The following is an 11415-nucleotide window of genomic DNA, read 5'->3' as shown; positions in this document are numbered from 1 at the left end:
CCAGCTCCACCTTATTCCCAATGAGCTGAAGCAGACCACTGCATACTGCAGTTAACACCCCCAGCTCCACCTTATTCCCAATGGGCTGAAGTAGACCACTGCATACTGCAGTTAACACCCCCAGCTCCATCTTATTCCCATTGAGCTGAAGTAGACCACTGCATACTGCAGTTAACACCCCCAGCTCCATCTTATTCCCATTGAGCTGAAGCAGACCACTGCATACTGCAGTTAACACCCCCAGCTCCACCTTATTCCCACTGAGCTGAAGCAGACCACTGCATACTGCAGTTAACACCCCCAGCTCCACCTTATTCCCAATGGGCTGAAGTAGACCACTGCATACTGCAGTTAACACCCCCAGCTCCACCTTATTCCCAATGGGCTGAAGTAGACCACTGCATACTGTAGTTAACACCCCCAGCTCCATCTTATTCCCATTGAGCTGAAGTAGACCACTGCATACTGCAGTTAACACCCCCAGCTCCATCTTATTCCCATTGAGCTGAAGCAGACCACTGCATACTGCAGTTAACACCCCCAGCTCCACCTTATTCCCACTGAGCTGAAGCAGACCACTGCATACTGCAGTTAACACCCCCAGCTCCACCTTATTCCCACTGAGCTGAAGCAGACCACTGCATACTGCAGTTAACACCCCCAGCTCCACCTTATTCCCAATGAGCTGAAGCAGACCACTGCATACTGCAGTTAACACCCCCAGCTCCATCTTATTCCCACTGAGCTGAAGTAGACCACTGCATACTGCAGTTAACACCCCCAGCTCCACCTTATTCCCAATGGGCTGAAGTAGACCACTGCATACTTTTTGTCATCTTGACTACAAAGCTGTTCTTTCAAAGCTGCACTGCCCTTTTCTAAAAGGTGTCCACTTCCTCAGTCTTAACTACAGTTTGGAGTTTCTCAGATAAGGGGCATCAGCAGTGGAAAGGGAGGGAGAAGGGTAGGAAGCATTAGGTAGGGCAAAAAGAGGACTTCATGGAGGAAATAAGAGTTGAACTGAAAAAAGGCAAGTCATGTGAGTATAAATACTTAAGATTATCCTGTGTGTCTGGCAAACTGATTCTGCAGACAATTCCAAAACAAAGAAGGTTCCAGAAATTTTAGAATGACTGCATAAGTGAAATTAGTATATAGCCTCATAAAATAACTTTGAAAGATTTAATTTAGCTCTTTAAGTTCTAGTATGCATGTTCAAAAAAGCACTATCATTTAAGTTATTATTCAACATTGCTGTTATTGTTAATTGCCACTCAACAGTACTCTTCAGAAAATGGCTAATGATAAAGAAAAATAATGCAACATAGTTATAACTGAGTTTAAGCTTGAAAGGAAAAGACTTGATTTCTGAATTTAGGTTTAAGCTCAATGCTGAACGTATGTTCTCTCATCACTTAAGAAAAGGCTTAAAGGCTTTTGACATTATTAAGGAACATTGTGGAGAGCAATAAAAACTTTACCTTAAATAATGGCTGACTCATCTTTATAAAAGATATGTAGAACTTAAAAAATGTCACAATCCAAAGTGAACTTGCTAAGCAGGAAAACTTACTCTTTTCAAACATCTTGATTGATGATGTCTGTGAGTCCCTGGGTGGTGGAAACGGTTAATGCCGAGTCGGCCCAGAGGTGCTTTGGAAGAAAGTCCTGGAAATCTACTTCTGAAAAATCAGCCACTGAAAACCCTACAAAGCACAATTCTACTCTGATATACATCAGGTCACCATGAGTTAAATAATTCCAGGCACTCCTAGGAGCTAAACCTGTATCAATTTTTTTTAAACAGCCGAACAAAACCAAAATCTGAAAAAGAACCCCAAAATATCTCTCCCTAAAAGTTGCAAAGTATCATAGCACCCTACTTTCTTAAACTCAAACACAGAAGACACCCCCAAATACTACCTGAGCTATGGTTATATATTATGTAGACACACCAATGGAAAAGAACAGGAATATTTGAAGTGCAAATGTTTTATTTACATACTTATTTAAATACTTCTTTTCCTGAACTGAATACAGAATACAAGTGCTTCCTTTTCCTCAATTAGATATCTTGTTAATTTTTTAAATTGTTTTGGTGTTTTACATACATAAGAAAACTTTACAAGAAGTTTTATAAGTTTTCATTTCTGTAATTAAAGAGACTAAGAGTTATTAACACTGCCATGCCCAATAAAAGTGCCAGCAAATGGATGAATGTATCAGTGAACTTCATACTACATATTAAACCACATTTTTTCCAACTGATTAATTGAAATTTATTACTATGCAATTTATTAATTGAAATTACTGATTAATTTCAATTAACCCATTATACAGCTTACTGTTAGGACTGGAAGAGAAGGTGATATTTCAGAAATTTTTAATAATATATGACATGTTTTACACTCACATTTGCGTAATTACATAATTGGTTAAAAAAATAAAAATCAGAACGATAAATATGATTCTTCATTGATTCCTTGATTATCCTTTCTAAGCTCTGTTATTTATAATCCAATGTTTTCTGTAATAATTTTGATATTACTTTCAGAACATGGCTCGCATTGAGATTTTTAAAAAAATGGGAACCAAATTCATTCACATTGTTGCCTTCTCCTATGTATTCTCTGCTATTTAATAAGAATTACCTTATATTTAAGACTTTCAAGTTTATAAAGTGAATACTATAGATGAGTTTTCTGATGTACAATCAGATTGGACCTCTGGGAAAATGCTTTCCCACATTTGTTACATTCATAGGGCTTTTCTCCCGTGTGAGTTACCTGATGTCGAAGGAGATGAGACTTCTTGATGAAGGCTTTGCCACATTCAATACATCCATAGGGTCTCTCTCCTGTATGAATTCTTTGATGTGTAACAAGCACTGATGTGTTGCCAAAGGCTTTGCCACATACAATACACTGGTAGGGTTTCTCTCCTGTATGAAATCTAGAATGTTTATAAAGGGATGAGCTATACCTGAAGGTCTTCCCACATTCCTTACATTCAAATGAGTTCTCAAGTGTGTGAGATTTCACATGTTGATTAAAGGAGGAGTTCCAAGTGAATGTTTTCCCACACTCATTGCATTCATAAGGTTTCTCTCCAGTGTGAAGCCTCTGGTGGATCACGAGTTGAAATTTATGCACAAAAGCTTTTCCACAATCACTGCAGACAAAGGGTCTCTCTCCATTATGAATTTTCTGATGAGTTTCAAGGTGTGTCTTCCTCCTATAGGCTTTCCCGCAGTCACTGCATTCAAAGGCTTTTATTCCTGCATGTTTTTTTCCATGTCTAATGAAATGAAACTTGTTTTTAAAGGCTTTACCACATTCACTGCATTCATAAGAGTTTTCTCCAGAATAACCACTATTAAGTAGGTTTAAATTAAGTTGCAAACTCTTCCCACATGATTTACATTTATATGATTTTTGTACCATAGGATTAAGACTTGTGTTCACAGTATGGTGGAGTCTTTCCATAGTCAGAATTTCACTGAATGTGAATGCAACTGACTTCAAAAAACTGTCTTTGCTTTCCTGGTGTCTCTCTGATTCCTCAACAAGTTGGCAGTCAGCTTCTAAAAGGAGTACAATAAAACATTCCTAGTTAATTTTTCCATGAACATGTTATAGAAAGAAACTTCTGTGGTTTCAAATCTAGTCTTCCATTCTGAAACAAATTCTTTATTTTTCTGTCTAAGACTAAAACTGCTGAAGAGGAAATGCGTGCAAACGATAATAATCAGAACAAATGGTTTAATATGTGACCTACAGGAAGACAGTAAAATAGGAACAAGGTATATGAGGTAGGGTACAAAGGAAGTCAAAAGGTTGCTCAGTCCAGGGTTAGCTAACAGAATGAACAGTGCCCATCTTGGAGATCTAGTTAAGGGATAGGGTAACTAGAGGAACAATGAGACAAGGAATTAAGGGAAAGTATCAGAGGACAGACTAGGTTTCAAAGAGGCAGATCAGAGTCTTCACTATCTAATTCCTAGAATATTCCTACTTCCCGCATTCACATCTCTTTTCCTCTTAGTCACCCTGCACAACATCAATTCCTTTTAGGAGAATTCCTGTATCTCCAGCCCTTTCACCCCATCCAAACCATAGCTGAGGCATATCTGTAGACAGGGTTCCAATTCTTTTTTACAGCTAGGATTCATTCTTTCATGTACTTGTAAGTCCAGGAGCACAAATGACCAGCAGGCCATTCACGGGCAAGTCATTCTTATCCTAGGCACAGATTCTGTCTGTTTACTATCATTTTATTCTCGCTGAGTTTCTGTATATGAAAGTGCTTTGACAAGTACTGTTTTTATATCCCCTTTCAATCTAACTAACACACTAGTCCCCAGAAAGCTGCTTTGCTCCTGAAGTCATATTCTTTCACTCCTATTCTCAGAACCCTACAAATCCCAAATCCATTGCTCCCTTTAAAAAAGATTGCTGGGAAGAAGTTTCCAGGATAAACTGAATGCTTCAAAGGTCAGCAGAGCAAGGGCGGGGGTTTGGGGACCATGGTTTAAGGGGACTTCTAAGTCAATTGGCAAAATAATTCTATTATGAAAACATTCTGCATCCCACTTTGAAATGTGGCATCTGGGGTCTTAAATGCTAACAAGCGGCCATCTAAGATGCATCAATTGGTCTCAACCCACCTGGATCAAAGGAGAATGAAGAAACCAAGGTCACACAATAACTAAGAGCCCAAGAGACAGAAAAGGCAACATGAACCAGAGACCTACATCATCCTGAGACCAGAAGAACTAGTTGGTGCCTGGCCACAACCGATGACTGCCCTGACAGGGAGCACAACAGAGAACCCCTGAGGGAGCAGGAGATCAGTGGGATGCAGACCCCAAATTCTCACAAAAAGACCATACTTAATGGTCTGACTGAGACTAGAGGAATCCCGGCGGTCATGGTCCCCAAACCTTCTGTTGGCCCAAGACAGGAACCATTCCCGAAGACAACTCATCAGACATGGAAGGGACTGGACAGTGGGTAGGAGAGAGATGCTGATGAAGAGTGAGCTATTTTTATCAGGTGGACACTTGAGACTGTGTTGGCGTCTCCTGTCTGGAGGGGGGATGGGAGGATAGAGAGAGTTGGAAGCTGGCAAAATTGTCATGAGAGACTGCAAGGGCTGACTCATTAGGGGGAGAGCAAGTGGGAGTACGGAGTAAGGTGTATATAAACTTATATGTGACAATCTGACTTGATTTGTAAACATGCACTTGAAGCTCAATAAAAGTTAATTAAAAAAAAAAAAAGATTGCTGGGGAGGGTTATAATTCCCCACTCCTGAGGTTTTTTTTATGTGGAGTGTTGGTATAACATTGCTGGCCTCTTGCCCCATGCCTTTTTCTCCTCTGTAGAGCTGGACTGAGTGGTAGGCATCAGCACACATTTCTTTATAGAGTTGTTTTGAGTCTGAGGAAGTATTTCAAAGATCTGTCCCTCACTGATCAATGGCAATCTAATTTCCAAAGGCTCCCATCTACCTGGCTTTCTGTCACTCACCTGGATAGCTCCAACGTGGATCCTCTCCCTCCACCATCCATGGCTCTTGTCCTTGCTCCAACTTGAAGATCACTTTTGGATTGGTAACTGGACACCCTGTTGATGGCAAACAACAGAACTGGGGACAAAGTGCTAGAGGCAAACAACTTCCTCACAACTCAAGTGTTCCTCCTTGAGTCTTAGGACCTTTACAGCATGACCGATGGGCTTTAGAACAGAAAAGACCCTTCTCCTCCACTTGGGAGAAAGATGCATGAACAGATTCTCTGACTCCCAAGGAAATTGTGAGTTTTTGACCACTGAAATTCAGGCCCAAACTTTTTTTTTAATAATTGAAGCCTTGCCTTTTTCCCACCTTTCCTGAACTTGGGCCTAAGTCCTTCTCTTGATAATTTATAAAACGGGGGCCTAACTACAGAAAATAACGCCTAGGGCAATTAGTATTAAATTGCTGAATGATCTCTCATTCAAGTGGCAACGGAAACTGTGATGGCCAATAGAAACAGCTAATTGGCACCCCGCCTCAAGCTGTGCCCTACCTGCTTGCCCCCCCTCCCAACCCCGTTAGGCCTCTGACAAAATATCCTTTATTTCCATCCTAGGTGAAAGTTCTCCTGTTTCTTGGTTAGGACTGGTGGACGTGAGTGAATCATAGTTCTTAATCTTCCTGTGAGGCTCTGGAAGAAACCTTGGAAACAGCCAGGGCTCACCACTCCGGCTCCTCCCCACTCCATACATCCCATCTTCACTTTCTTCTAGAGTCATTAAGTAGCTCTAGTTATTTAACTTTATTGTTCAATCCCTCACACCAAATGTGAAACTGACTCTTAGAAACCAGGCCAGATCCATATAGTCAGAGCCGTCCACCAGGGTCTGGGGATCCCTTGGCAGTGTCAAAGGAACTTAGATGAAGATGGTCTAGGTCACTAATCTGAAAGGTCAAGATCCTAGAGAGCAGATCTTTTGAACAGCCATACCTGCTCCTATACTGTGCAGCTTTGCACTAGGCTACCTTCTTCAGAGAGAAGGGGGCTCCAGCACAGACTCAACTATTAACAACCTTCATTCTGTGTATCTGATTTTGTTCAACTTTGAGCTAGCTCATCCTTGTGCTTCTTTTCTCTCTGGCCTTGTAGATGAATAAAAAGAATATAGGCTTTGGTACTACAAAGCTCTGGATTTGAATTCTGGCTCTTTCGTTTACAAGTGTGTGACCTTGAGCAAATTTTCTTCACTTTCTGAGCCTTAGTTCTCTCACCTATAAGATGCAAAAAGAACATCTACTTCCAGATTAAATGGTTAACATATGTAAATAATACATATATGTGAGGGCCATGAACAGTACAAGATGGATCCTGCCCGCAAAGGACTCTAGAAGAGAACCAGAGTACCTAACCAGGCTGTTACCTGGGCCAGGAAAAAAAAAAAACAGACCAAATACCTGACTCCATGGTAACATCAACTGGAACCCATTATACAAAAACAACCCCATCCATCATATATTAGACATGTTTTTTCCCTGGTTCGCCTGCCCGTATTCTTGCACCTAAGCACTAAGTATATAAACCCACACCCTGTACTGCCCTGCACAGACCTTTATCTGGGTGACTCTCAGGACTACAGCTGTCCATCCTGAGAATCTTGGCATCGACCTTTGTCTGAATTGTTTAAGTTCCCTAATAAATCTATATCCAATCAATCTGGCCTTCTCTGCCTCTTTTTTCGAAATTCAACCTGTGCGCTTTGAAGCCACTCCTGCGCCAGTCTGGTGGGATACAACAATATAGCACCCAGCATACAGTAGGTGCTCAGTACGTGGTGGCTGTTATTTCAACCTCAGATCAAACCACTTATTTTTTCCTGTAGGTAAGGCTGATCATGGCCAAACGAGAGGGCAAAGGAAAATTCATATTTTGCTCTTCATATCTGAATCTAGCTACTATTTTTATTTTACCTAGAATACTACCCCCTACAACGATGTGGAGGGAATTCTCCATCAGTTACAAAAAACAGGCTTTTCTCTCTCTTTTTTTTTTTTTTGGCTACAGCCAAATTTAATGCTTCTTCAGAATGCTCATAACTTTCAGAAGTCTTAAAGGAAAGACACTAGTAGTAGACTTTGAGTTATACTGAAAAATTACCCATTGCCTTACCCACTGAGATGAGGTTTCTAAAGTTTTCCAACATCACATCCCAATATAGGTTCCTCTGAGCACAATCAAGCAGCTGCCACTCCTCTGGGGTGAAGTCCACGGCCACATCCTGGAATGTCATCGATCCCTGTAACAGCACATTCATCTTCAAACTAAAGTGTGCATTACTAGGGGACTTGCAAGATAATCATGTTCGTTGTTGAGATTTTAGAAAGTTGTATTATGATTATTACTATACACTTGACTCAGACATAAACTTTGTGATAGAAACAAAGATCATATTAAAAATATCCAACCAGTGCCAGGACAATTCAGTGGGTGAAAGAATAGTCTTTTCCACAAATGGTGCTGGGACTAGTGTATATTCAGATGCAAAAGAATGAAGTTAAATCCCTACCTCATATCACATACAAAAATCAACAAAAAATGGACAAAAATAAATGGTAGAGCTAAAACTTTAAAACCCTTAGAAGAAAACATAAGAGTAAATATTTGTGACCTTGGATTAGGCAGTGGTTTCTTAGGTATGACAGAAAAAGCATAAGTGACAAGAAACAGATAAATTGGACTTCAAAAGTTAAACTGAAAAAAAATTGGACTTTAAAAAGTTAAACTTTTGTCCTTCAAAGGACACCCTCAAGAAAATGAAAAGACAATCCACAGAATGGGAGAAAATATTTGCAAATCATATGTCTGACAAGACACTTGTATCTAGAATATATAAAGAACCCTTATAACTCAATGATAAAAAAGCAAATAACCCAATTAAAAAATGGGACAAGGATTTGATTAGACATTTCTCTAAAGAAGACATACTTATGGCCAAGATGTACATAAAAAGATGCTCAACATCATTAGTCATTAGGGAAATGCGAATCAAAACCACAATGAGATACAACTTCACACCCACAAGAAAGCTAAAATAAAAAAGACAAGAACAAGTACAGGCAAACATGGAGAAACTGGAACTCTTCTACATTGCTGGTGGGACTCTGAAATGGTGCAGCCATTTTGGAAAACAGTTTGGCAGTTTCTCAAAATGTTAAACAGAGTCACCATATGACCTAGCAATTTTACTCCTAAGGATATACCCAAGAGAATTAAAAACATACGTCCACAAAAAAAACCTGTACATAAATGTTCATAGCACAATTATTCATAGCCAAAAAGTAGAAACTACTTGGGTGTCCTTCAACCAAGGAATGGATAAACAAAATGTGTAATATCCATACAATGGAATATTATTAGGCAATAAAAAGGAATGAAGTACTGACACATGCTACCACATGGATGAAACTTGAAAATACTGTGGTGGGTGAGAGAAGCTAGTCACAAAAGACCACATATTGTATGATTCCATTTGTATGAAATGTCCATAATAGGCAAATTCACAGAAAAAGAAAGCAGGACTAGAGAAGGGGAAGATGGGGAGTTACTACTAGTGAGCATGGGATTTCTTTTTGGGGTGATGAAAATGTTCTGAAATTATATAGCAGTAATGACTGCACAACTCTGAATATACTGAAAACCACTGATGGGCAGTTTAAATGGGTGAATTTTGTGGTGCGAATTATATCTCAATAAAGTTATTAAAAATATTGCTTATACATTCTTTATTCATTCACTCAAAATATTTAACGAGGACCTACTAGACACTGTTATCAGTGATACAAAAGGAATAAAATCATGACTGCTCTCAGAGATCTTACAATCAGACTCTACAAAGCAAATGTATAAGTGCAGTGAGATGTTATGAGGGCTATGAAAGATTTACATGCGACACCACATAAGCAAAATAAAACAGAAACACATGGATAATTTCTTTTTTACATGATAAAATATATCTTTGCAACCAAAAAGCCAGATCATGTTTAATGGATAAATATTTAGAGCACTAAAATTAAAATCATTTGACTACACGTCTACCACAAAAGAGACAGTTAAGACCATAAAGAGCAGCGATCAGCAAATTACAACCTATGAGCTGGCCACCTGTTTTTGTAAATAAAATGTTTCTGTAACACAGCCACACCCATTCATTTATTTCAGTTACAAGGGCAGTGCTAAGTAGTTGTAACAGATGGTGTATTGCCTTTAAACCTAAAATATTTACCATCTGGTTCTTTAAGAAAAAGTTTACCAACCCTTGGCATAGAGCCGAAAAGGTGACCAAGTAGGGTTTATCCCAGGAATGTATAGATAGTTCAAAACCAGGAAATGTATTAGGAATTCTCTGAACAGGTAGATTAAAGAAGTATATGATTTTATTAACAGGTAATAAAAAAAGTCATGAGAAAAAAATCCCAATTTATGAAAAAACACCTTTACAAGCTAAAAAAAATCCTTAACTTGATTTTTTAAAAATTTACCAGAATACGAGAAGAAACAAACATTGGAAGTATTCCCATTAAAACTGGTACCAGAAGAAGATTTTTAGCTAGCAATTATCATTCGAAATTGTAGTTACTGGAAGTCCTGGACACTGCAATAACACAAAAAAAAAAAAAAGGGGGAAGAGGGAGCTATAGATATTGAACAGGAAGACACAAAACTCCATTTGAGAATACTTGACTGTCTACCTGGAAAATTTAAGAATCAACTAGAGACTCCTGGACCTAATTTCCTGGCTGGATAGGACATCAACACAGATAAATCCATACTCTTCTATAAACCAGAATTGCCAATTAAAAATATAATGAAGATAAAAAAGTCATTCTATTCTCAGTAACAACTTAAACCATATATAGGAATAAACATATCAAAAAACATACAAGAATTATAGTAATAAACCTATAGAACTGCAATGAGGAATTTATAAGAAAAACTAAATGGAGAGGACTCCAGTGAGTTACTGAAAAGTTATGAATTCTCTCCAAATTAATCTATAAGTTTAATACAATCATAGTAAAAAAACCTAACAAGCTGCTTTTAAAATTGACGCGGAAGAGAAAACGCTCAAGAATAGCTGCCAATTTTGGAAAAGGCGTAAGATTTACTTACGGATCCAGGTGACATTAAAAAGGCTACGTACCTGGACTTAACAAAATGTGTTTATTTAGTGCTGCTTGGCACTATGTTCTCTACTTACTCTAAGAAAGTCATAGGAAACCCGATGTTATGTTTAATCACAGGGTTACTGCTGTGAATGTTGTTTCCAACATTATCTGTATAAAAAGCCATCAGAAGATATTTTCTTCAGAGGAATTATTTTGCTTTATCTCATGTACAATGCCAATACTTTTAACTGGTTGGGTATCCATTTTATATGATTGCCAGAATGCTCCTTAAAAGGAAGGATGGCGAGACTACGTCTCACGTACTTTGGACATGTTACCAGGAGGGATCAGTCCCTGGAGAAGGACATCATGCTTGGTAAAGTAGAGGGTCAGCAAAAAAGAGGAAGACGCCCAACGAGATGGATTCACACAGTTGTTCCAACAATGGGCTCGAGCATAACAACGATTGCGAGGATGGCGCAGGACCAGGCAGTGTTTCGTTCTGTTGTACACAGGGTCACTATGAGTTGGAGCTGACTCGATGGCACCTAACAACAACAACAACAACAACAACAGGAAGACTGAGTACACATTTGCAGCTCGAATTATCCAACTATGGAAACCCTGGTGGCGTAGTGGTTAAGTGCTACAGCTGCTAACCAAAAGGTCAGCAGTTCGAATCCACCATGCACTCCTCGGGAACTCCACAGGGCAGTTCTTCTCTGTCCTGTAGGG

General features: G+C 39.1%; 1 protein-coding gene across 7 annotated transcripts in view; it reads right to left on the bottom strand.

Moving 5' to 3' along the window:
• Positions 1–797: 797 nt before the first annotated feature.
• The window catches only part of ZNF684 (zinc finger protein 684), a 29137-nt gene continuing 18519 nt past the window's right edge, over positions 798–11415 (bottom strand). For 5 of the 7 annotated variants that reach the window (XM_010595256.3, XM_064281795.1, XM_064281791.1 and 2 more), the window contains 3 exons: positions 7685–7811; positions 5532–5627; positions 798–3583 (listed from right to left, as the gene is read on the bottom strand). In XM_010595256.3, coding sequence (XP_010593558.2) covers positions 2688–3583; positions 5532–5627; positions 7685–7811 — 1119 coding nt within the window. In that variant the 3' untranslated portion in view covers positions 798–2687. Of the gene's footprint in view, positions 3584–5531; positions 5628–7684; positions 7812–10053; positions 10167–11004; positions 11229–11415 lie in introns of all 7 variants that reach the window. The other 2 variants (XM_064281794.1, XM_064281793.1) reach the window with 1 other exon arrangement.

The sequence above is a fragment of the Loxodonta africana genome, chromosome 3 (assembly GCF_030014295.1).
Source record: "Loxodonta africana isolate mLoxAfr1 chromosome 3, mLoxAfr1.hap2, whole genome shotgun sequence".
NCBI classification, from domain to species: domain Eukaryota; kingdom Metazoa; phylum Chordata; class Mammalia; order Proboscidea; family Elephantidae; genus Loxodonta; species Loxodonta africana.
Note: the sequence above shows the minus strand (reverse complement) of the source record. Positions and strands in the feature narration are given on the sequence as shown.